The 27,644-nt window shown below is 35.7% G+C and overlaps 2 protein-coding genes across 2 annotated transcripts in view; one reads left to right on the plus strand and one right to left on the minus strand.

Annotated features, from left to right (window-relative positions):
• Window positions 1-26,426, plus strand: part of SLC39A10 (solute carrier family 39 member 10) — a 66,178-nt gene extending 39,752 nt beyond the window's left edge. Inside the window, exons 4-10 of the mRNA XM_059928393.1 lie at window positions 727-896; window positions 2,692-2,880; window positions 6,845-6,965; window positions 8,208-8,576; window positions 9,716-9,796; window positions 17,410-17,600; window positions 23,637-26,426. Coding sequence (XP_059784376.1) covers window positions 727-896; window positions 2,692-2,880; window positions 6,845-6,965; window positions 8,208-8,576; window positions 9,716-9,796; window positions 17,410-17,600; window positions 23,637-23,795 — 1,280 coding nt within the window. The 3' untranslated portion in view covers window positions 23,796-26,426. The remainder of the gene's footprint in view (window positions 1-726; window positions 897-2,691; window positions 2,881-6,844; window positions 6,966-8,207; window positions 8,577-9,715; window positions 9,797-17,409; window positions 17,601-23,636) is intronic.
• Window positions 26,427-26,669: 243 nt separating this feature from the next.
• The window catches only part of DNAH7 (dynein axonemal heavy chain 7), a 221,067-nt gene continuing 220,092 nt past the window's right edge, over window positions 26,670-27,644 (minus strand). Inside the window, exon 64 of the mRNA XM_059927531.1 lies at window positions 26,670-26,876. Within this exon, the coding sequence (XP_059783514.1) occupies window positions 26,670-26,876 (207 nt within the window). The remainder of the gene's footprint in view (window positions 26,877-27,644) is intronic.

The raw sequence follows: 27,644 nt of genomic DNA on the forward strand, positions 1-27,644 counted from the left end.
CACAAGTCATATTATGAAAGCATTTCTCCTGTGTTCTGATCTGGTTAAAATTATATAGTGAAATAAAAAAAGTAGTAAATTGTACAGAAAGCTGAATTGGAGGAAAGGTAGTTTGGAACTGGGTATGGAAGAAAGATGATACCAAGGGAAATGGGACTGAATTGTCCTTTTTAAAAATAAGAAATGAAATACAGTGAAGCTACCAGTAATAAGATTTTTTTGTGTCTTATCTGAGTATATTTGTATTTTGGGCTGATATGTTAAGTTTCTTAAACTTTGTTATTAGAAAGATTTCCATAGATTATGCTGCATTAGATACTTGGCTTCCTTTAATGCTCATGGGAGAGTTTTATAATTATAGTCTCTAAATAAACAGTTTAAGGCTGTACCTTTAGACATCGGTAAAATTTTATTTAAGTCTAGGTAGTATAAGTGAACCGCAGCCTTAAGTCATTTTCAGTTTCTGTTTCTAATAAGGTGGACCACTGAAGATACTATTTATAACTTGGTCTGAGTTTAATTCTTTTTTTAAGCATTCAGGTTGGTTATATAGTTATTTGTTTTGTTTGTTTTTAAACACAGTAGTGCCAAAATATAAAGTTTTCTTAAAAAGCATAGTCTAGGTAATCAGTCTTCCATGACTCATTTATCTTATGTTTTTTCTTCTTTGGAGCTTTTTTGGTTTATATTGTCATACTAATGTTGACCATTACTTTCTTCCTACAGCGTGGATTTGTGGTATCATTTCTATCACTGTTATTAGCCTGCTTTCCTTGCTAGGAGTGATCTTGGTTCCCATCATTAACCAAGGATGCTTCAAATTTCTTCTCACATTCCTTGTTGCACTAGCTGTAGGAACAATGAGTGGAGATGCCCTTCTTCATCTACTGCCCCATGTAAGAAACCTTTTAAATCTTTTTAAGAAGTAAAAATATTTCAGCTAAAAGGATCCTTCATTTGCAAGCTGTAGCATACTAATCTAGTATTTCTGTTGTTTTATTTGCTTATAGGATGAAGTATTTTTTTCCATTTGTACAGTTTTAAATTAAGCAATATTAAAATAAATTGAATCATTAGATTTTAAAACAGCAACAAAAAACTGGTAGTGTCAGTTTTATCCTCACCTGTCACAGTGTATACATATCAAATCACCACAATGTACACTTTAACTCTCTTACAATTTATGTCAGTTACACCTCAGTAAAACTGAAATTTAAAAAATGCTCTGTTAGCAGTTCTGAAAGTGAATACTTGGACATCAATGAGTGTTTTATCTTTCTATCTTTATGGTATATCAAGAAAGCCATTAGAAGAAATGTATAAGAGGCTTTATAATGATTGTACACATAGCCAGTGCTCCACAGGCATCTTTATTTGAGCAGGAATAGGCAGACATACTCAGTTAACAATTTTAGGCATATAGCTCTTTACCCATGGGGCCATTTATCTTTTCACCTGGTGTACCACTTGTGTTCTTTCATTTGGGAACACTTCTAATGATATGATCATAAGCCCACACTCCTAGTACCTTTACCTTGCTTATTAACCTTTTAAAATCTGTCACCAGTTAAGAGTGTTTGAACCAGTATTACTGTCTTTCCTTCAAATTATGAAAACAACAGGGCTTTTTTCTTTTCCAAATGTAAAATTATAGGTTTGAATATTTTTTTATGTTCTTATCACCTCCTTTCAGGAGTATTTGGGAGACAGAATTGTATTTGTGTGTTGTGTGCACCTCTTCTCGCCTTCTGCACTCCTGGTTGAGAATTCCAGGTCTAGTGTCTAGAACAATGCATGGCATTGCCTTTAAAAAAAAATTAATGTTAAGGCCGTGAATATGCATTTTTTGTTGTTGATTTATTATATATTATTTATTTATTTCTCCCTTTATTTCAACCCTTTGCCTGCCCTTTCTACCAGCCACCAGGCATAGCAACAGTCTGTTTCAGAACTGGGCCTAATAAATTAGAACAGTTGAAGTGCGAACAATGTTTAAGTGCTATTTAACTCATTTTTTTTTCTTAAGAAGTGTTAATTAAATGAAGCTATTACCTTTTGTAATGGTCGTATCTTCTTTGAGAGGTTTAGAAACCTCTTCTGTTGACCACTAGCAAATAGGGAAGGAATACAAACAAATGTCACAAGGAGGGAAAATACTGAAGACCAGTTCTCTAACTTTTACATTCTCTAAGATAAAGATTTAAAATGTAGAAAATTGAACACATGTTTAAGTATATTCTTTTGCTCATGTTCAGCAGTATATGCAGAGATAACATCTCATCACTTCTTTGAAATAATTTATAAAAGAAAAATATTTAAAAAATATAATCAGCTTAAGAGAAGGTTAAATTACAGGGAGTTACAAATGGTCACCTGCTGGTGAATTAATTTGTTTTAGTTTTACTGAATATTAAGGCATGTATCTGGGACATGTTCACTTCAGTTTACGAAGGACCCATCATTACCTCTTATCTTACTGCTGGTTTGATTCTTTCACTGTAGGATGTATCTTAAACCTGTTTTAGAGTTACCATGGAATGTAGTACTTTCCAGGCCACTGAGGATAGCAAAATTAAATGGAAGACTACTTATATTCAATTGAGATAAGAGGGGATTTTTTTTCTGGAGATTATATTCTCAAAATAGCATTTTAATTACTTGTTAAGAAGTTTTTCTTATTCTTATTAACAGTCTCAGGGTGGACATGATCACAGTCATCAACATGCACATGGGCATGGACATTCTCATGGACACGAATCTAAGAAGTTTCTAGAAGAATATGACGCTGTATTGAAAGGACTTGTTGCTCTAGGAGGCATTTACTTACTGTTTATCATTGAACATTGCATTAGAATGTTTAAGCACTACAAACAGCAAAGGGTAAGTGTTTTTTAATTGTTTATTTTATTTTCTGAGGTAAAACTCAAAAACCATTGTTTTTGGGCCTTATGTTTTTTCTTAATCATGGTGTTGGTGTGTATTAAATATCGTTTAATAGATTATCTTCAAAGGAAAAACTGACTTTGATCTTTGCCATTTTTTTTGTCATTACATTTGTTTTGGCATTTATAATCAAGATATAGGAGTCTCAGTTTCAGTTAATTTGTGTTGCTTCTTATCTAATTGATTTAAATAGTCTGGAAAAAGTTATTGGCCAATTTATTCTTATTAAAAATGCAAAAATGTATAAATAGAAGCAAGTCTCATTGGTCTTCACAGATAATATTTTCAAGTATAGGGGGCTTTCATTGCCATATCTTATAATGAAAATGTTTTTGCACAACACATTTCTTTACCAGAAATGCCTTGCCAATGGTGTAAGTACTAGAGGTATGAAGAATTTAGATTCAGGGGGCTTTGTAGGTAGAAAATATAATGAAATGAAGGAAATGGTGATTCATCTCAAGAGTGACAAACACTTCGGAGATGGTGCTTGGACTGTTGAACTGTCTTTCATGTCACGTTTATTAGAATAAGATAAATACCTAAAAGAATTTTTTTCCCAAGAAAGTAAGTTCAGGTATTACCATTCACTGTGATTTACACTCCTCCCTCTTCACACTGGTTCTCATCTGTCTCTAAGGCTCTGTCTTGAATACATCTCTCACTTAACATGTTTGTGATATTAAATGCTGATTGTCTTCAGTATATTCTGTTTAAGAAAGGAAATCTAGTGGACATTTTTAGAAAGCTTTCCACAATAATGAGTTAGAAAATTTTTATATTTTGTTAGTTAACTACAAATATTCAAAAAAAAATTCTTCAAGAACACTGGATAGTCATTATCATAATATATACAGCCCACTCTTATGATAAAACTTTAATGCTGTTTTTATGGATATATTCTTGTTTGTGTATGTATGTGTTTTATATATATCCCCTTGGGACAAAATATGGTTTAGAACAGAGCTCTGAACTGGGATTCAGGGAGAGTGATTCTAGTTCTTGCCCAGCCACAAACTAGCTCTGAAACTGTGACTCATTCATCATGATTACCAGTTGCTTTCTAAATGCATGGGAAATAAATCCTACTTCTCATCTGTATTTTCATATCATATTCCAAGTAGTGTATTTAATTTTAATGGCCATATTTTAGTCAGGGCATCATATTTAATTGCTTCCAAAGGAGGGTTGGTCAAGATGGTGCACTCAGTGAAGTTTTATCTGAGGAATGCTCAAAGGAACTGGGAAGGATCAACTTAGAGAAACGTGAAAGAGATCTAACAGCATTTGGTTTGGGAAGGGCCATGTGGAAGGTCATGTGGATAGGTGAAGAATTGACGGTGGTGGGAGGGATGCCAAGGTGAGATTGGCTGGAGGGAAATGAGTCAGTGAAGGAGATTACTGCAGAATAATTTAGAAGAGAGGTGCAGAGGGCTTGAATCATGGCATAAGGAATTGGGAAGAGAAGATGATTAAGAGAATTATTTAAATGAGGGAATCAATAAGAAAAAGTTGATTAGATAAAGAATTTAAAGTCCATCTCTGTGAATGCCAAATTTAGAACACAAATACAAATTGCAAAGTATATAAAGAAGTTTTGGAATTACTGTGAAGCCCTAATTTTCTTCAATTGTGTGTACCTACTAACACTGAAGCAGCAAATATGAAGTATTTAATGTGTACAAAATATTAGGGACTGTATAATTTACAGATAAGTATAAAATATAGTCCTTCAAAATAAAGAGGTTTTATGTTTTTTATAATTTAACCTTGATCTCATTTTGAACCTAGACTTCCTGGCAAAATTAAACACATTTATTTTTATAAAGTAAAGTAATATAGGAGCATAGAGTCCCCAAAATATGGCAGGTTTTTGGAAATTTGAAATTGTGGGAAGTAAAAAACTGAAAGTAACACCATTCGCAGAGGGGTACTCTAAATGCAATAGTGGGGAATTCATCAAGTACATCAAAGAAAGGAGTCTAGGGAGATAAATAAGTACGTCTCCTTTATAATAAATAGGACAATAAGTAACTAAGATGAAAAAGTATATAGTATTTTTTGAAGAAAGGGAATTAGTGATACTTGAATAGAACAGACATTTGACAATCTGTATGGAAGAATTGGAAGGAAGCTTTCAGAACATAAGTTAAATAATACACCAGATGCTGACTAGTTTCAGCAAGTTGCGGCTTTGAGGGTAATGATTTGGCAAGTTTTTAGGAAAATGGACAATCAGAACCAAAGCAATTAAACAAAATCCCAGCTGATGTTTTCCTTTCTATGTGTGTCTCACTGACTTTTGTACTGTTGTTTGCTCCTCCTTCCTCTTTTTTTTTTTTCTTCTTTAACTCATGTTAAAACTGCTGTTTCTTTTCTTCTCTTTAGGATGTCTCCATATTATTTTCTTTTGAACATTTTCTATTCCCCCAGTTTCTGTTTTCTACTGCTATGAAGCAGAACAACCCCAAAAATAGCTTGTAACAACAACTTATTAGTTCTTTTAATTCTGTCAGGAATTTAGGCAGGATTCAGCTGGGCAGTTCTTTTGCTCCACTTGACATCAGCTAGAGTGATTCACTCAAACTCTGCTAATCTGGGTTGGCTAGGTCAGTGCAGAGCTGGAAAGGTCCAAGAATGCCTCACTCTGTGTCTGCATCTCGGTACTCCTCCACATGGCCTCTCTTCAGAGTCTAGACTGAGCTTCTTCATAGCATAGTGGCCACACTCCCTGAGCGAAAGCAAAAGGTGCCAGTCTTCTTTCAGACTAGGCCAGAACTGGCACAGCATCACTTCTGTTGTATTCTATTGGTCAAAGCAAGTCAAAAGGCCTGCTAAAATTTAGGGGCAAGGAATAGACTCCACCTCCTTATGGGTGGAGAAGAATGCTTACACAGGGAGGGAAGAAATGGATGATGGCCATCTTTGGAGACTCTGCTGCACATTCAACTAGCCACAGGAAGCCTACTTATGCAGCAGTTAGAAGACTTAAACATCTGAAACATAGCTCACAGCCTATAAGCAAAACCAACAAGGAAATGCTCTGCCAGTCAGTAAGGATCTTCCAAAGAACTTGATTTTTACTTTCATACTGTTCTAACATACTTGATTATTTGCTTTTTTAAATGAACATTGATTAAAAGTAGAAATTTAAGTTGGAAGAGTTGTTAGTGATAGACTGATGAGAAGAAACCAGACTATTAAGAGAGAATATAGGAAAATCCAAACTTAAACAATGAATTACAATAATTAGAATTTATTAGTAGAGGACAGATTAAATGAGAAAGAAAATTTGTCTTGATTGCAAAGCTGTTAAGTCAGTTACTGATAGGTCATTTTCATACATCACCTCATTTAATCCGTATAAGAATCTCATTTTCATATTATAGATGAGTATTTTTAGGTTTAATAAATTTAACAAACTTGTCTAAGTCTCATAGAGGTAAACTGTAAATTTAGGATTTTAAGTCAAGTTTGACTCTGTCTATTATGTCACATATGGGGAAAAGTGAGATTGTGTTAAACACAGAATGAAATTGAAAGGATTAAGCTTTCGTTTTTTGGAACTTCCCATTCCCACACACTATTAAATGAGAGCAATATTACATATATTTCACACATTTCATTCAGGTTGCATATAATACAGTACTATGTACCCTGTTCTTAACTTGAAAGTATGTGAATTGGACCTTTTAGTCGAGTATTCGAAAAAAAATAACATGCAAATTTAGTTGGATTTTTCATCTGGTAGACCCTTTGATTAACTTCTAAAAATTTTTTCTCACTTCTTTTCTAAATAATTTATAAAATTACCACCATTTATCCCCATAGATGTTAACAAGTAAATACTGTTGCTAACTGTGGCTGTAGATTCAATGCTAATACCAGATGTTTTTTTCAGGGGAAACAGAAATGGTTTATGAAGCAAAACACAGAAGAATCAGCTATTGGAAGGAAGCTTTCAGATCATAAGTTAAATAATACACCAGATGCCGACTGGCTTCAGCTCAAGCCTCTTGCCGGTAGACAACAGTTCTGACTAAAGAGAAACCTTTAAAATATAAAAATTGAAATATTGCTTCTAAACTGTGCCTGAGTTGTTTGAAATTTCTTGTCTTTGTTGCTTCTCTAATACTAGTTTCTTTTATTTCCTTACGTGTATCTTAACTGATTTTGTTAGTGTTTTGGTTATTTTCAGTGTTATTTATACTAGAATGTGGGACCAGTTAATTATATTACAGGGCAAGGAACACATTGCACTTTTTACTTTACAGAAGAAAAAAATGAAATAAACAGAATGGCTTTGGATTAGTGTTTTATTTCTTGGTAATGCAAAAATCTCCATGCCCTCCATACGTGATTGTTTTCATGTGAGAAAAGTAGAATTGGTCTTTTTACTTAAAGGAGAGTGGTCCCTGTACTTAAAATCTCTGTTCATCCATTCATCTACCGTGTTTCATGATAGATGTAATGAGGTAGCTTACAATTTTTAAGGAAATAATATTTAAACATAATTTTTCCCCTTTGTGAACTTGTGTTTCCCCTGAGTGTACTAAGGATTTTCTGCAGAAAAGGGGGAGCCTAGACGCTAACTGTAGACTCTGTCCCAAAATACAATTTGGAAAGCACTAGAATCTTTGTCACATAATAAATAGCTTTTGTAAACTAGGTGAGAGGCCAACCTTAATTACAAAAAAAAAAGTATCAGTGTTATCACTTGTATGGGTTTTTGAACTTCATTCTAGTAATGATCTAGAATTGATCTTGGTCAGATAGGTAGAGCACTAGAGGATGCAAGTGATTTAAATTTTGTCTTTGTTTTTTAAATGATAAGAGAAGGTTAGAGTGGGTAAACTTTGTTCTCTGAAAAATTATGGGCATATTTTGTTACCCTGTGAATGCTACAGTAACTTTCCACCCTTTTATTTTCATCAACTGTTGTTGATGTTCTCCTTAAGTTTCACAGTATCTTCATGCATGCCAATTTATGTCCTCACTTCACCTGCTATTTCAGTTCCCTTCCATTTACTTCATCTGGTTCATCTTTTGGACTCTCAAAACCCCAGTTTGTTTTGTGTGTGTGCACACGTGTATTTACTTATTTATTAGTTTGATTTGTTTTTTTATATTTATTTATTTAGGAATTTTAAAGACATTCACTTAGGAGATGTTCATTACACTGCTATTTTGCTTGGGTTTAAATTAAGCAAATATGCATTCATTTACTTGCTGATAAAGCATATCCTTTGCCATTATAAATATAGGAACTGATGACTCGGTTGTTTCTGAAGATCGACTTAATGAAACTGAACTGACAGATTTAGAAGGCCAACAAGAATCCCCTCCTAAAAATTATCTTTGTGTAGAAGAGGAGAAAATCATGGCCCATTCTCACAGTGACGGATTACATGCCATTCATGAGCATGATCTCCATGCTGCTGCACATAACCACCGTGATGAGAGTAAAACTGTGCTGAGGAAGCATAATCATCAATGGCACCACAAACATTCTCATCACTCACACGGTCCCTGTCATTCCGGATCAGATCTGAAAGAAACAGGAATAGCTAATATCGCCTGGATGGTGATCATGGGGGATGGCATCCACAACTTCAGTGATGGGTTAGCAATTGGTAAGTAGGCTTGAAGCTTGGGTTATAATTTGTTATTCTTTAAGACCATTTTCCTTCTTCCACTGTTTTAGTACTATCTTGGAGCTTAACAAATATATTATTATATATTATTCCATCATTTGGCTTTTCCAAAGGCTATGTTAGTGTTTTTGATAAGTTTATTTGGGGGCATGAAGGTATAATTTCAGTGGGTTTTTCTTTGAACATATAAACAAATTCCACAGTGTACTTCTTTGATACCTTGATTTCTTACTGAAGGCGTAGTCACCATATTGAAAAAGCTACCTTCACATATTTTCAGTACATTTATATGTCTCTGATTGAGAACAAATGAATTTCAATCTTGGGTTTAAAAATTCTTTTACATTTGAAAAAGTGAAGAAAAATTTTACAATAGTAAAAATCCATTATATCAAATTCAAACATCATATTAGAATCTTGCTAATATAAACTGATGTTACCAGTTTAGGAGAACATTAAATGTGATCAATACATAATTTTCTTTGAGATCCAGACTCTATTAAATAATCATTCAGAAGTAGGCCTTGGTTTCTTTCCAAAGAGACCATATTTTTGAAGCCACAGTGGCTGTCAGTGTTGAAGAGTAAAGAATTTTACTAGTAGAATCAGACGCATTTGTACCTCTGATTTCAGTATTCAGGACCATCGGACAAATAATAATTTATGCCATTTATGCTCTAGACCTAGAAAAGTTTGGATAAGGATACTAGGCATTTAAATATCTATAAATATTAGTATACGAGAGCAAGTGCAATTATAGACTTATATGACTTAAGATTGAGGGTTTCACACTACCAGTCAGGGACTGAAACACTAAAAACTGTTACTACTCCGAAGCTATTAGTGAATTAGAAGGTTACACAAATAGAGAATTTAATTCAATAGGGAATGTTTCTTTCATTGAGTAGCTCTTTCTCTGGTTGTCACATACCTATTGCACTTCACTCACTGTATGTTCAAAAACTATAGTGTGTGAGATTACTGAGTCACTCATACATTATGAAATTAATTTAGATAGGCAAACGAGAATGTAGCTGTCATTATGAATGAAAATAGAAAAACAGAAGATCAGTAAATGTCACTTGAATATTTTCCTCCCCCCCACCCCCCCACCTCAGGAGCAGCTTTCAGTGCTGGATTGACGGGCGGAATCAGTACTTCTATAGCTGTCTTCTGTCATGAACTGCCACATGAATTAGGTAACACGACCTTAAAATTTTTACCAGATTTCATGAAATGCAAGACTTAATCTAAATGCATCTAAATTTTAGAGACATTAAAGCATAAAAAATGTCTGATGGCAAGTATACAGTATCATCATTCTCTTGTTTATGGTATAATTTTTGTTAATGTGCTTCTAAAAAATGTGTATTGTTTTATATGTATTTTTATTTTATGTAAACAATATTATGTTATAGCCCACTCTGTTTCTTATCTTATTTACCAATCATTACGTTTTTAAACTCCAAGCAGGTTACCATGAGTTAATCTAATATGTTGTTTCTGCCCAGTACTCAGAGGTGTACATTTACCACATTTTTACGTATTTAGCACCTAGTATTGGACACACCACCTGTTCTTTAATTTCCTGCCACCACAGATAATGGTGCATTGAACATCGGTAGACTTGGTGCTTAGAGACCCTTGTGAGAACATCTTTTGGGGTATATACCTGGGAACAGAATCGATGGGTCCTAAGATATGCATGCCTAAGAGTACCATATCACTATCCAGAGTAACTGAACTAGTGTCCTCTCTACCAGCAATAACTGAGAGTTCCTATGTTTCCACATCCCTGGTAACACTTGGCATTAACTTTCTAATTTTTGCCAATTTATAAGGTGTACAATGATATTTCTCTGTTGTTTTAGTGGGCATTTATTGATCTAGCAATGTTTTTTTAGCTTCTCTTCTTGTGTTTTGGTTTCCTTCTTCTATAAGTTGAAAAATGGAAGAAAAAAAATGTGTACATTCACATAGAAAATATTTGAGGGATGTGAAGATGACGTTAATTTCAAAGAAAAAAAAATACATCTTTTCAGTATCCAAGGAATTTCTTCATGTGCCCTTTCTAATTTAAGATTTTTCTTGAATTTATCAGGCTGTGAGACATCTATCATATCATTTGACTGTCTTGATTGGCAGTACACTTATTTGCTCCCTTTGAATAGAATTAATTCATATAATTTTCTTAGAAAGTTACCAACTGCTCGCATAAAGCAAAAAAATCTCTTAGTGCTTATTTGGTGCTGATTCTTTAGGGCTTGATTCCTTATAGTTTTGTTTATTACCTTGTCAACCTTGGACATGCAGTCATATATCTTGGCTTATGCCACATAATCCTTTACCCAGACCCTTCATTGTCTTTTGCCTGGGCAGTTTCCATAGTGAACGTTTATATCTCTGGTTTCATTCTGTTCCACTGTGTCTTTTATACCTATTGCCAGATATATCTTCTTGGCATGTGATTGTGTTATTATGTGACTAGATGTGACTTGCTTATTTAATCAAAATCTTTCAGTCCCCTTCCCTTATATATAAAGTAAAAGCTGAGATTCATTAGTTCTGCTTTCAATGACCTTCACATCTGCTTCTACCTACCTTTCCCGCCTCACTCACTGTACTTGCTGTTGCTTGTTTTCCACTTCACCCAAACACAATTCACCAAACATGCAGTCTGGGTGCCTGAACCTGTTTCTTTGCTTACTCCCCTCCTCCTAATTGGCTTGTCCTACTAGCTCTACCTAGTATAGCATGTTAAGAGTCTTTTTTCCTGTAACTTCAGTACAGTTCTCCAGTACCCCATGCCTCGGGATTACTATTTCCTCTAAACCTTATCACTTACTTTCTCTAGGTCCTTCTTTTGGTGCTTAATATATTTCCATTTTAGATGGAAATATACTAAGCACCAAATAGATGTCCTATTTCTTACAATGTAGGTTCTTTGTGTGCAGATACTATATCTCACACCCTTCTCTAACTACTTTCCTATGTTAGTAAGAGAATGATATGCCAAATACTTCCTTGCATTTCCATAGCAACACAAATCAAGACTTGTCAGTTTTTATATATGAGAAACATTGCCTAATAGTTTTAACCTTTTTTTTTTTTTTTTTTTAGTCACACACACATCCACAATATGCTAGGGAAACCTTCAACTTCCTTCCTACCCACCCACTACCCCCTAAAAGTAGTATGTCAGGCCGCTTCATGATTAAGTGTGGTTATACTGAATTGCCCTTACCCCCCATGATCCACTTCAGCACAGAAATGATAGCAGAGAGTTTGGAAATGAGGGATGGTTGCCTTGCTGTCACTTACTCCTTTTTTTTCCCTATAGTTTCTTATTGAGGGAGTGACACACAACGATAGCCACATGTAAAACAAATGCAATACGTATCTTATTGGCTAGGTAAGCGCTTGCTTGATACCCAGTGCAGAGCTCTGGTAAAAGCTTGAGCCAGGACACCTCAGTGAAATATTGAGACCCCAAATCTTTACTTGTTTTACCCCACAAACCAGAGATTAAGATGTTACTGTTGCTGTGAAAGGAAATACCAATCCAAAGTATATATCTGCTTTGCCAGAAGGAGAGGAGTGAGACATTATGAGAATGTACATTTTCCCCCAATGCCTTGTGCTAAATTGACATAAACTGCCCCATATTCTAGTTGCCTGGGCTCCTAGGGAAGAAAGATCATAAAGAAATAACTCAGCTTCCTCCTCTGGAGGTGACAGAAAAGCCTTTGGCTTTTTTATCCATCAACAAGGCGGAAGTGGTCTAAAGGAAGTTTTAAAAAATGCTCGTGGAGCCTAATTTTTGCCTTTAAGGCATAGTAATGGAGTACTTTGGTAAAATAGGGCCAGATGTATGCCTCTACTCTGATTAGATTATCCACTCTTACTCACTTGGGGAGGAACAGAATGTAGAGACAGACATAGAAGCTTCTTAGTCAGAATTCCCAGGCAAGGGAAAAATCAGTCCCCTGGACGCTGAGATAGATGCATGGCAGGTGGATAGCGACAAGTCCTCTTCCCACTTAATAGCTTAAGATGTTGGCAAAGCAGCATAATACGTCACATTCCAGGATAATTTATTTAATATAAAACCTCTTTTGCCCTAGCTAAATTTTTTTATTATGAATTCTTAAAACTAATCTGGGATTTCTATACTAAAGTCACACCCTAAGGGGGCAAACATGTGCAGTTGACCCTTGAACAACATGGGTTTGAACTGTACAGGTCAACTTATATGCAGATTTTTTCTATAGTAAATACTACAGTACTACACGATCTGCAGTTGGTTGAATCTGCACGTGTGGAGTTGAGGATATGGAGGGCCGACTATAAGTTATATGCAGCTTTTCGACTGGGCCCCTGCGTTGTTCAGGGGTCACTTATGTGTAAATTACATTGTAGTACCTTGGAGATCCTGATCCGCAGTCCAGTCAGTAATTCCAAGATTTGATGTTCCTCTTCTGAACAGATTGCTGTTTCCCTAATGGTGTTCCAGGTAGGGTTTTTTGTGTGTGTGTTTAGGAATGTGATATGAAAAACCATGTGTACTTTTAAACCTTAAAACAATATAGGGAGGTTCACTCTGAGAGGTGTGCAGAAATTGAAAACCATCTGAAGAAATAGAAAACCCATATCTCTCATTTCATGTTTGCTGCGGGGTGTGGTAATGGATGAAATTACCTGATTTATTACTACTCTTTCTTCTATTTTTGCCAAGCTTGTATAGCTGAATTTAAGTAAGTTGCAATATTATTCTGTTGCATTCTCTCCACTTTTTCCACCCTTTCAGTAAGGAGCTGTATTTGAAACATTTGAAAAATAATTTGTAAGAAAACCTGTATAAGAATGTATCAAGGGGAAGTGAGGTTGAGGATAATCCAGAAGGGCAGATGATCCAAACTCTGTTCTTGACATTGAGTAATGTTTCAACTTCAAGGAAATAACATTTTGATAAACAAATGTAGCTATGTTATTAAGACTTTGCTTAGAGAGGCTATCTGTAATGCTGTCCTATTTTTTCCTTTCCTCTCATGTGTACTGAGTTAAATAGAAATTAAAAATAAGATACTCATAATGTGCTGAACTGTCCAGGGAAAACTGAACATTCACTGTTTAGATTTATACATGTGTATACATGCATTATTTAAGACAAAAAGAACCTTAAAATACTTACTTAAAAAAGTCTCAAGAGTTGATATTAACAGATACTGACATAATTATAACATTGGATCACATTAACAGCTTTGGCAGACACACCTCATTCTTTGTCAGCAGAAAGGAAAGAATATTGATTTATCAAAAGATGAATAGATTTGCTTATTCAGTATAAATTCCAGCTGTGGGTATTCCTTTTGATTTATTTTTCAAATGTTTATACAGGTTCTTACTGAGAAGGGAAGGGTAGAAAAATATGCAGATAACTTTGAGAAATTATAACCTGAGATAAGACTAGGACAAAGATAGATTTTTAAATGAAATAATTCATCTTGATACAAGAACATCATATAAAAGTCATTTATATGCTAGCAATGAACAATTAGAAATTGAAATTTTTAAAAAGTACTGTTTACAGTAACACCAAAAAACACAAACTACTTTGGTTAAATCTAACAAAATTACATAGAATCTGTATTCTGAAAACTACAATTTACCAACAAAAGAAATCAAAGGAAACCTAAATGAAGATCTATTATAGGTTTATGGACCAGAAGACTCAGTATTTTTAATATACTAATTCTCTCTATAGATTCATTACATTCCCAGTTAAAATCCCAGCAGGCTTTTTTGGAGATAAATGAGCTTTTTCCAAAAATTTTTACGGAAAGGGAAAGGAATGGCCAGAAGAATTTTGAAAAAGTACACCAAAGTTGAATTTAAGACTTACTGTAAAACCACAATAATCAAAACAATTTATATTGGTTACAGAATAGGCACATAAATCAGTGGAACAGAGTATAGAATCCAAGAAAAATGCAAAGGAAATTCCATGTAGAAAGAATAGTTTGTTCAACAAATGTTGCTGCCATAATTGGATGTCTACTTGCAAAAAAATCCTCCCACCACAGACAAAAATTAACTCAAAATGGATCATTGATCTAAATGAAAAAAATTTAAATATAAAAGACTTTTAGAAGAAAACATAGGAGAAAATCTTTGTGTTTTTTGGATTAGGCAGGTTGTTCTTAGATACAATACCAAAAGCATGCTCCACTAAGGAAAAAAGTAAGAAAGTGGACTTCATAAAAAGTAAAAACTCTACACAAAAGACACTTAAAAGAATGAAGAGACAAGCCACAGTCTGGGAATAAGTATTTGGAAAATATTTATCTGACAAAAAACTTAGGATATTTAAAGACCTCTCAACTCAGTAATAAGAAAACCAACAATTCAACAACAACAAAAAAATGGGTAAAAGAATTGAACAGGCATTTCACTAAAGAAGTTATACTGATAACAGATAAACACATGAGAATTCAGGTGCTGGATTTTCATTGTGGGCTGAAAAGGATGGGGAGCAACCAGAACTCTCATAAATTGCTGCCAGAAATCCCACTCCTAGGTATCTACATACAACAGATGAAGACTTTTGTTGACAAAAAAAATCTATTTATGAATGTATATAGTGGCTTTATTCATAATTGCCCCAAATTGGAAACAACCTAAACGTCTTTAAGCTGCTGAATGGGTAAATAAGCTATTGTTCATCTATGGGATATTACTTAGCAGTAAAAAGCAGTGGTTTTCTGATATAAATTGTAACATGGATGAATCTTACACACATCATGCTAAGTGAAAAAAATGTGGACTCAAAGGACTACATACTGTGTGATTCAATTTATATGATGTTCTGGGAAAGGCAAAACTGTAGGGACAGAAAGCAGATCAATGATTGCCTAGGATTGAGGGGCCTGAGGAAATTTGCAGGGGCAGGGGCAGGTAATGATGAAATAGTGCTATAGTTTGATGGCGGTTATGGTTACATGGTATGTACTTTTGTCAAAACTCATAGAATGCAAGGTCAAAAAAAAGGGGGGGGGGAATTGTGTATGTAAGTTACACCTTAATTTTAAAAAGTATTAACTAAATAATTCATCTTGAATCTTGACTAGTTAATTCATGCTGTTTGGTTGTTATTCAGGGATGAATGCAATCATCTTCCTACGCAGTAATATCAGGGAAGGCATCAAAATTGATAGAGTTTTACCTATGATATTGGGTTCATTGAGTATTCAGTAATGCTCCTTTTAAAATCCTATTTTGAAATTACAAAAGGAAACACTGTATTTTATAACCTAAAAGACACTTCTGTAGTCTCATTTTGTATTACCTAACTGCCTGCTAAATGAAATTGTCCCTTTAACACAACTGATGGGTGAATTATTGCGAATATGGTGAGGAAATTTGCAGAGGAAGAAGTTAGGGAACTCTTTCCTTAGAGGAGGCCGAGGAAGAAAGGCCAGAGGAACTTAAAACTATAGGGGAGAGAAGAGGTAAAAGCTGATATTGAATCCAGGTCTCACCAGGAGAATTAAGTATTTAGGATCAGAGGGAAGAGATGTAGGAAGAATAGTATTAGATGGAAAACTGGAGAATGGCAGTTTAGAAGCCATTGGTAGATAATCTCCTTAGGTGTATTATCTTAACTTTCCCAAATAATGTTGCAGGATGTAGTTTGTAGCAATTCATTGAAACATGGAAAATAATGCCTTGCACTAATTTCTTTGTTGTTAACTTCTACTGATCTGTTATAAATGAGAACCTTGTGATCATAACTTAAAAAAAAAAACAACCCAGATCATGTACTTTTAGTCATGTAAGATCCCTTCTTAAGGGAAAAAACAAGCCCCTGCCCCCCACCTCAGTATTCTATATAGTACCTTGCATATACTGCATGTTCAGTAATTGATTGGACATTTGCATATTTAGTAACAAAAATTAAAACAAAAAAATTGTTATAATTAGTAAAACTATTGCTTTCGACCCTTTAGCTTAAAGACTATTAGTTCTAGCAGCATTTTGCCCTTCTAGTAATGTCTCTCTAAACAATATTTAATCCTTTCTTTACCTAGTGTTCCAGCTTTAGACAGATGAGTAAGAAAAGTCTCTTTATTCTTTTTTTACATTTTTAGGATTTTCAGAATTAAGATTTAGTTTTTCTTTTGGAATAAATAAAACATAAATATAAACAGCATACAGAGTCTGTTACCTCTGTTCTTTCTTAGCCCATTTCCCTTTGAAAAAAGGGCAGAGATCAGAGCAGAGAGCTCTATTTGCTGCTCACAAAAAGAGCAGTGGTGAAGTTCTTTTTTTTCTTATGTTTTTCTTGTGTTTTTTAAAATTTTCATTTCACGTGATCCAGTAAAATTGACCTTGCTTTTTGATGTACAGTTCTTTGAATTTTAACATGTATACAGATTTGTGTCGGCGCTGCCACCATCAAGGATAACAGTTCCATCACCTCAACAAGCCCCCTCATGCGATCCCTTTATCGTCACATCCCTTTTCTATCCTTGCCCCTTGGTGACCACTGAGTGTTCTCCATCACGATAGTTTTATCTTTTTGAGACTATCATATAAATGGAATCACGTATAACCTTTCGGACTATCTTTCAGCATCATGCCTTTGAGATTCACCCAAGTTTTTGCATGTATTAAGGTTTAAGTAAAAAGTGAAATTTCATTATAAAGGTATATCTTTTTTATGTCATTCTTAATTTTGTTTTTTATTGGTGTTTTCCTGAATTTGTGTGTAAAATCCTGTGGTTGTAAAACTCACATTATGTCTTAACTGCAGGTGATTTTGCAGTTCTTCTTAAAGCAGGCATGACTGTAAAGCAGGCAATTGTATACAACCTCCTCTCTGCCATGATGGCTTACATAGGCATGCTCATAGGCACAGCTGTTGGTCAGTATGCCAATAACATCACACTTTGGATCTTTGCCATCACTGCAGGCATGTTCCTCTACGTAGCCTTGGTGGATATGGTAAGACAGCTTATTTTATATTTTTGTTGTTATACTAAATCTGTAAATGGAATGCAACTTCCAAAAATGGAAGAAATCTGGATGTAGTTTGAAAGACTAATAAATATAACCCATTTTAAAGACATGTGATATCTTAAATAAAGAAAAGACATTTAAGTAGGAGGATTCCTTCTTTGGAAACCAGTTATCCTAAAGGTTTTTGACCAAATAATATTACTACTCAAAGTAATCATCAGTAGTATTTAAAGATATAATTACAGAATTATTATACTACTTTGAAGGTTTTGTAATATTGGGGTGGAAATGTTTTTTTTTGTTGTTAACAAAATAATTCTTTGAGCTTGCTTTATAGCAAACAAGAAGGAAATACTATACCTCTTAGGTAAGCCAGTCTTCTGCAGGAAATGGTGTATATTCCAAGGGATTTATGTAATTTCCCTTATTTCTAACTTCAGTTTAAAGTTAATAAATCTAAACACTAACAATTAGGTTTTGTTTGTTTGTTTTGTTTTTTAAATTTTTATTTATTTATTTATTTATTTATTTATGGCTGTGTTGGGTCTTCGTTTCTGTGCTAGGGCTTTCTCTAGTTGCAGCAAGCGGGGGCCACTCTTCATTGCCGTATGCGGGCCTCTCACTATCGTGGCCTCTCTTGTTGCGGAGCACAGGCTCCAGACGTGCAGGCTCAGTAGTTGTGGCTCACGGGCCTAGTCGCTCCACGGCATGTGGGATCTTCCCAAACCAGGGCTCGAACCCGTGTCCCCTGCATTGGCAGGCAGATTCTCAACCACTGCGCCACCAGGGAAGCCCCAACAATTAGTTTTATTTTAATTTTACTTTAATATCCTAAATATGTTAGGCAGTGCGTTTGCAGAACTAACAATTTGGTTACTTTGTTTTTAACTAGATATTGTATTCACTTTTCTTTCTGGTGGGATCTGTTAGATAGTCTCATATCAAATTATATAACCTAAATTTTTAATGACTATTTATTATAGAAAGTTGAGAAAATAAGAAAAAATAAAAATTATTTATATTTTGTACCTAGAGGCAGCCATTTTCCCCCTCTCTCCTTAGGCCTCTAATACCTCATTTATTGTCCTCATGCTCAGCTGATGACCTTGCTTCCTATTCCATGGAGAGCACCGAAGCCACCAAGACCAGTTCCAACCAGCTCTCCTCACCATTTCTACTCATTTCCCTGTATCGATGCCTGTTTAACGTCGTTCTTTTTACTGTGAAGCAGTTTCTGTTCCTAGCTAGAGCCAGCTCTTTCAAACTGTTCCCTAGACCTTCTCTATCCCCTTTCACTAACTCCCTTAAATTTCCCCCTCTTTTTCCTGCATCATTTGTTTTTCCCTCTCTGCTGGATCATTTCTATCAACGTATAAACCTCGTTACTTTTCCCATCTTAAAACGGTAGGGGAAAAGGATCTTTTTAAGCTCCAGTTTCAGTTTTAGCTACCACCCTATTTATTACTCTCCTTCCCTGTTATAGCAAATCACCCTTTCTTGTTTTTTAATTCTCTTCTCTCATGAGTCTAGCTCATCAGGTTTTCTCCCTGACTGCTCTGCCATGTTACTTTGTCAGATCTACCATTGACCACGACATTGCTCAGTCCACTGGTCACTTACCCTGCCCATCTTCATTTCACTTGTCCTAACAGTAGCATTTGGCTGTTGATCATTCTCTTCTCTTTGGAATGCCTCCTGGTCCGTTGGCTTCTGTACCACCACCATTTCCTGGCTTCCCACCTTTCTAGCTTTCTTATTAGTCTTTTGCTGGATCTTCTTCTCTTCCCTTACCTCTGAATGTTGGTGAAAGGCCTCTAAGTAATCTTATCTAGTCTCATGGCTTTAAATATTTATTGGCTGATAATTCCTAAGTTCACATCTTTAGCCCAGGCCTTTTCCTTAACTCCAGATTAGCCTGTCTACCTGCTTACCTGAATATCTAAAAGGTGTTGCCAACTTAATATGTTCAGAAACTAGCTCTTGATATTTGCCAACCCTGCTCCTTGCACCAGTACCACCTATAGAATCCCACATCTATTAATAATAACTTTATTCTTCTGGTTGCTCAGATCAAAACCCTGAGTATCATTCTTTGACTCCCCTCTTTCTGTCCTTCCCACATCTGCTGAGGGCTCCATCTCCTCTTCACCTCCACTCCACTCTCATTCCAGCCACCATCATCTTTCTCTTTCTAACTGTTCTCCCTGCTTCTGCCCTTGCCCTGTCCACCACACTCTATATCTACAACACACCTTGGGAGATTATTTTTTGTGTGATCCTTGTAAGATTAGATCATGTCACTTGTGAGCTTCAAATCCCTCAGTGGTTTTCCATCTCATTCAGAGTAGAAGCACAAAGTTCTTCTTTTGACCTTCAAGGTTTTTAATCTTCCTGAGCATTTCTTCTCCCTTTCCATCCCTAACTTCCCTAACCTTACCTCACCTCCTCTCCCGCTCCTCTACGAGGCACACTCTGCCTCAGGGCCCTGGTTCCCGCTGGCCACTCCTGTGGAATATCTCGCAGACATTCTCCTGGCTAGCTCCTTCACTTCTTGAGGCATCTTATCTAAAATTTCCATCTCTACACCAACATTTCACATCCTCTATTCCTACTTTACTTTTTTTCCTTTGCACTTGTATCTCAGTCTACTAATAACACATTAAACATCTTATTTATTGAGCTCATTGTGTGTCCCACTATAATATCAGTTCTGGGAAGGCAGGCGTTTTTGTCATATTTCATTTACTGCTGGAGATGTAGTTCATAATTAGTTGAATGAAGAATGAATGAGCTAATTCTTATATTAGAGAGCTAAAAGTGTAAAAAGAACCAGAGAGTCATCACAGTATGGATTTATATTCTAATGAAGAAGAAAAGCAGCCATTAATTATAATTCTTTGGATACGTGTTATGATAGAGCGGTGCAACGTGTTTGTGGAACTACAGAGGGAGGCTGGCTAAAAAATTGGGTAATAAAATTAGGGAAGTTTTTCTGGAATAGGAAATTTGAGCCAAGTCTTAAAGAAGGTAAAAGAGTTTATCGGAAGCAAGAGGAAAGGGCATATAAGAAAATAGAATAATAAATAGCATCATTCTTTGACCAGTGAGTCTACTCCTGGGACTGTATTCTGAGGAAATAAAGTAAAATGATTACTGCTAATAAAGCAAGCAAACAAATAAATAAAAATAAAACCACATGAAAATGTTCTTTGCAGAGTAGTTATAATGTCACAATTGGAAACACCTAAATATTCTAGAAGACGGGGACAAACTATCCACATATATTTTAGGGTTCATTTAGGAAATAGATAATATATCTACAGTGTCATTAATTAGGTAGTTGGTGATCGGATCGGATGAGTCACACAACATGCCATGCTAAAAAGATTAAAGCTTATCTTGTCAATTTTGGGGGACCATTAAAAGGTTTAAGCAACAATGACATTATCTCATTTTTATTTTAGAAAGACCACTTTGGCTATAAGGGGGAAGTTTTTACTGATGTATAGTCATTCAGTAAGATAGCAACAGTGCCAGAAGTTTTAGTACCTTTAGGATACCCAGTTGGAAGCATCTGGTTTTTCGGGGGCTTTGGATAGCACCTGTTTATCAACCAATCTGGAGCATTGTTGCACGTTAACAACTGTGGTCATAGAGATAGGTACTGGCTGGCTCTTAGCTGTGGTTATGACAGACAATATTGGTGTTGGCTTTCAGGATAGAATTGAATGTGCGGAAGGCACTATGGTGCCTCTTCTTGCTGGTATGCGCACATATCTAGAGGGGATATTTCTGTGAAACATACAATGTTTATGCTTAAATATTAAGGAAAGTTAGAACTGAAAGTTTTTGTAACAATAAAAACTTGGGGAAAAACGTCCTAAAATAGTCTTCTTACTAAAACCATAGGTAGGAACTTGCCAGTTTTAGTCTTAATCCAGGGGTTGGCAAGGGACAGATAGTAAATATTTAAGCTTGTCGACCATATAGTCTCTGTCACAATTATTCAGCTTTGACATTTGTAATGGTCTCTGTCACAACTACTTAATTCTGCTGGATAAGAACAGTAACCTCCATTAGCGTACACTACTGCCATAGACTTCTGAACAGAATAGATGACCAGCATGAAGTACTTCTTAAATAGGACCCTCAGGAGATTGTTAAATATACTGTAGCACTGTCAGAGCATGGTAGTTGGATTAATTGTACTCATTATTTAACAATGATTAATGGCGTTTCTTCCTAGGCAGGCATTATGTACTTAACGCTACATTTCTCGTCCCTAAACCCCAAAAGCACCAAGATATTGTTTGGAGTAAAGCTTAGTGTCAAATAGAGAGTAGTGTATCAATGTCATCTTTCTGTAGATAGTCACTGCAAACTTGAAAAAGAAACCAGAAAAGTGAATGTGAAAATTGGAAATAGTTCTTTTGCAATTTTGATTAGGTTTGGGTGGGAAGAATTTATAATCACATACATTCCGTCTTCAGCAAATCTTTTACTTAGACACGTTAAAGATTTAAGTTTTATACTTTGAACTATGGATTTATTTTTTTAATTTTTTAAAATTTATTATTTTGGCTGTGTTGGGTCTTCATTGCTGTGCGCGGGCTTTCTCTGGTTGTGGCGAGCGGGGGCTACTCTTCGTTGTGGTGCGCGGGCTTATTGCAGTGGCTTCTCTTGCTGCAGAGCACGGGCTCTAGGTGCGTGGGCTTCAGTAGTTGCAGCATGCGGGCTTCAGTAGTTGTGGCTCGCGGGCTTTAGAGCTCAGGCTCAGTAGTTGTGGTGCACAGGCTTAGTTGTTCCACGGCATGTGGGATCTTCCCGGACCAGGGATCGAACCCGTGTCCCCTGCATTGGTAGGCGGATTCTTAACCACTGCGCCATCAGGGAAGTCCCTGAACTATGTCTTTTTTTTTTTTTTTTTTAATAAATTTTATTTATTTTTGGCTGGATTGGGTCTTGGTTGCGTGCGGGTTTTCTCTAGTTGCGGCGAGCCGGGTCTATTCTTCATGGTGGTGCGCGGGCTTCTCATTGTGGTGGCTTCTTTTGTTGAGGAGCACAGGCCCTAGGTGTGCGGGCTTCACTTGTTGTGGCATGAGGGCTCAGTAGTTGTAGCTAGCGGGCTCTAGAGCACAGGCTCAGTAGTTGTGGCGCACGGGCTTAGTTGCTCTGCAACATGTGGGATCTTTCCGGACGAGGGCTCAAACCCGTGTCCCCTGCATTGGCAGGCAGATTATTAACCACTGCACCACCAGGGAAGTCCCTGGATTATTTTTAAATGTAATATATGCTTGTGCTTTAGAAGTTGAGCTGTACTTTTCAATGCACTGTGCCTTTAAAGATATTGGAAACTTTAAAATTTTTAAAATTTTATCACTTATGAGAATAGAGTACACTGTGAAGGCAGCGTACATAACTTGGTAGTAGTTCTGTTGTGTAGCCTTGATATACTATTTTCTGTGTCTATTGTCGGAAGGAAAATGATGGCGTCTAAGGGCATAGAGATACCAATTTTGGAATTGTCTGTTAATGTGTACCCTTGATGAAATGTGCAGTTGGAAACGAGAATTTTAGATGGAAAAGGGTGAAGAAATGATACAGTTTTGAATGAAATATCCCCCAAAGGAATCTTACTTTCTCAGTGAGCTTAAGACATATCAGTAAATGTGGGAATTGTGGTGTTCTTTTCTGAGAGTCTTGTTTGCAACAGTAACTTGTCTTATACTTTAGCATAAATGTCAGTGGACAGTAACTTTAAAAAAGTGACTAATACATATATTATGTGCATTTGTTGGGGGATGAGGAGGGTACAGATACAGTGTTTACTTAGTACACAGCTAGAGCATAAAATTTCTTAGTGTTTGACTAATATGTGTTATGGTTAACATTGTTTCAATAAAATAGTTATTAGTAGTTGTGCTTTAGTCACTAGTTTTCTTAACTAGGAAAATGTAAAAAAAAAAAATGAGCAGAATATTATACAAAATTGCTTTAAAACATTTAAAAAATATTTTTTAGCTTCCAGAAATGTTGCATGGTGATGGTGACAATGAAGAACATGGCTTCTGTCCAGTGGGGCAATTCATTCTTCAGAATTTAGGATTGCTGTTTGGATTTGCCATCATGCTGGTAATTGCCCTCTATGAAGACAAAATTGTGTTTGACCTCCAGTTTTGACCATTCCCAGCAATCACTGCTGATGACAAGAATGTTACCATGCAGCTTTGCATCTGTTCCTCGTACTGTAAGCACATTGCTCAAAGAAAAGTCAGTGGCTTTTGCACTGCTTAGAAGTTCGTAGATTTGAGCCTGACCACAAAGACCGGTGCTCAGTACTGTTTTCCCTGCATGAAGGGGTCTTTTAGAAATGTAAAGCTTGTGATGAAGAAAGGAGAAAACGGGACTCCGTGAACCAATGTTGATATAGGTTTAAGACTTTTTAAAAAAATAATCATATAAAACACTAAAGTAGTCTCTTTATTAGTAGAAACTTCTGTGGCTATGCAGAAATAGAAATTGAACCAAAAAAAAATCACTTAAACTTTAAAAGTATTTTAAATGGACTTTGGGCAGACTTTTCTTTGTGCTAAAAAGTGAATTGTAGTGTCCTTTAATTCAGCCCCATATATACATGTGGTAATAGGGATCAACTTGACACAGCTTTGAATCTGCAGAAAGTAGACTATAGCACCTAGAGAAAAGCTCAGGCTGCATTAGAATATGGATTTAGCATTGGGAAAAGCCCTTATTCTTGAATCTAGAGTTACTATTTTTGTATATATTTGCATAGGATCTAAACTTGCAGCCTAAACTACTGAAATTTGTGATTGTACATTTGTGTGAGCTTCAGTTTAATGAAAGATTCATAATGGTTCTTTGTATTAATATTATACTTGGTGTTTGGGTTTTTTTTTTTTTTTAACTTTTGTTTTTGTTTTGGGTTTTTTGGTGGGGGTAAGGGGTTGGAGCATGTGGTAAAATGTTTTTTCCTTAAAATTGTAACCCTTTAGAAAATGTCAGCGAAATGAAGAACCCAAACATGGTCTAAATGTTCAGATTTCCTTTAGTTATTTGGGAAATTTAAGTTTTAAATGTACGCAGTGCTCTACCAGTTTGGCATTGGAACCTAGAGCACATGCTGTGGCTGGCGGTAACGTTGTAAGGCGGCAAGTTTACCGTGTCCATAATCTGTACGTGGAGTGTCAAAACGGATATGAGGATGATCTCCGTTGATGCCATGGCTGTCATGGTACCAGGTAACTAACTTGGAAGATGCATTTAAGTTCAGTAACTCAGCTGAAATCACTTGACCATTTTGTGCCAAGATGATATGCTCTTGGTGCCTGATAGGGATTAGTCTCTTTTTTTTTTAGGTGCCCTGTTCTCCTGCCATAAATTGTGAATGATTTGTGAGACGTGCAAGCCATGTTTATCCTGAATTTTGACCTAATAATTTGTAGTATTAATCATATGCATGTAGCTCTCTGTGTGCCACATGGTCTTCATTTATGCCAGGTAAACTGTATTTGAACTACGTGCAGGCAGCTTTGTTTGTTTTAATCTGCTTGGCTACCTGTGTGGCTGCTTTAAAAATCTTATTGTTCAGATATTTAAGAGCCAAACTCGTTCCATTCCATTTGAAATGTATTCATTTAGTCCTCCTCCTTTCCCCAGTTCCTTTCCTCTTACTCCATGAACTTTAAAACAAAAAACAAAACTGAAAGCAGCACATGCATTCAGGTATTAAGAGTATTGCCAGTGTTTCTTCTTTATGCTGTAAGCAAGGGAGCTTATTAGATGTTATTATTTCCTTAATTTATGCCTGAATTTTTGAAAAATTATTTCTGGCTCTCTCCATGGCCTCCCTCCTGTGACAAGTAGGCGTTTTATACGTAGATTACTTTCAGCATTGGGCACTGAATTAGGACAGTCCTCATCTCACTGCTTGGCCCCTCAAGCAACCTAGCTAAAAGGTGCTGATATCTTCTTTAGTACTGCCAACTTCAAGTGATTCAAATATCTTGCTTTCTGAACCAAGATATATTTATAGTTCATTTTGGGGTTTTTACGCCCAAGGAGGATTCTGCATTCCAGCATTAAATCTGCTTATTTTTAAAACTTTTATGAACAGCAACAGCTGGAATATACTCCCAGACTTAAAAAGAAATGCCTGATTTAAAGCAAATAGGTTATGCTGAAGTATATAAAAGTTTTATATCCTCTCAAAACTGCTATTATCTTTCTTTATTTGCTAGATTTCTTTAAACTTTTAAGAGGGCTGTAACAGTTGCTGCTAGTATTTTGTTTAGGGCTCCACCAGTATTTAGTTTTTACATCATCCTAATGTATAGTTTCAAGTCTTACTAGACAATCTGAATTCCACTACATTTCTCTGGCTCCAACATTCCATTTAGCTTGACCAGTCTAATTTAACATGTGTTTGTTGGAGGTCATTAATGTTACTTGTACAATGCTGTCACTGTGTGACATCCATATGACTTTTGGTGTATATCACATTGCATTCAATCAGCTGTGACTATGCTTAGAAATACTATAGTAAGTAGATGCAGTGTGAATTTATTCCATTAACAACAGTAAGTAAGTAAGTCAGTGGCTTAAATGTGATTATGGTCCTGCAAGGTGATACTTGCTAAAATATCATCTAAACTTTTTTTTTGTTGTAACTGAATCATTTTTTTTTAAATTTATAAAGCTGGAAATGATCAAATGCTGTTTTTTTTTTTTCTTTGTCAACAGTGGTGTGTCATTTTATGTATGTTCCTAATGCTTATGGAACGCTCCCAAAATAAAGTTATTCAAAAAGAGCAAATATACCAGTGTGTTTTGTTTAGTCTTTATGTTAGATTTCTTACACTGAAGTATGAATCAGTCATTTTAAATATAGGCTGCATTTGCACATAAATGAACTTATAATTAAGTATAACTAACTAGTCAAATTGATTTAAACCAAATAACTTCTTTAAAAAGTAAAATATAATTTCTACTCAACCATCTAACAAGAAATAGGAATAGGGAAATGGCACCTTCTAATTATGAATTAAGTTGACATAACAGTGCTACACCCCGTCCAATCCAGTGCTCCTTGGGTTGGTCAGAGGGAAGAGTCATGGCAATCACAAAATTTGTAGAATGGCCAGTGGTGGACAGTGTCCCTCTCCGCTCACTTGTCTTATACAATGGGGCAGTATAACTTGGTCGTTCTGGTATATCTACCCTCTTACAAGGCTTTAGCCACATCTAGAAGAAAGAAAGTAGACAAAATTTAAGTCAAGGCTGTTGTTATATTTTCATATATTTGAACCTAATATGGAATTGTTGGCCTAAAGTTTTAGTTATGTCTGCAGATCTCTATGGGCTAAATCGATTGTATTTTTGTCAGCAGTGCTGCCATTGCTCAAAACATTTTTTTTTTAGAGCTCCCAGAGCTATCTTCAGAGCCAGTATATACGAAGCTAAATGAGAAAAGAGGCATTTTCACCTGCTCTCTGAAAAAGCATCCTACCCATCTATTCATCATCTCCCTACCATACCTACCTGAGGATGACCTTCGGTGCTTACAATAATAATAAAATCAGGTATACTTTCAAAGCTTTGTTTATCTGCCACCACTGATATACTCAAAATCATGTTGCTTTATTAAAGGCCAATCCCAAAATATTCTGAAAGGATTTTTATCAGTGATTGTAGAACTAGATCGCCTCCCCATGTTACGTGGCTATTTTAAAGGGCCTATTACGTATATTGTGCTGTTTAAAACATAGTTGCCTTTATAACACACTACAAGCACATTATTCTTAGAGAGTCATTAGCCAAGTTCCTAGAATGTTAAGCATAGTTGAACCTCACCAAGCTCAATAAGATTTTAGGGCAAGTTGATCTCTGAATATAAGAGTAAAGGACAAACTGTCATCAGAAAGGTGAAACAATGTTTTTAAAACTCGAATTCCTTTTTCCAGTAGTAATAATAGCAATACTTGAGGTGATAAGTCTTGACAGCCCCACTGT

The sequence above is a fragment of the Balaenoptera ricei genome, chromosome 7 (assembly GCF_028023285.1).
Source record: "Balaenoptera ricei isolate mBalRic1 chromosome 7, mBalRic1.hap2, whole genome shotgun sequence".
Lineage (NCBI taxonomy): Eukaryota > Metazoa > Chordata > Mammalia > Artiodactyla > Balaenopteridae > Balaenoptera > Balaenoptera ricei.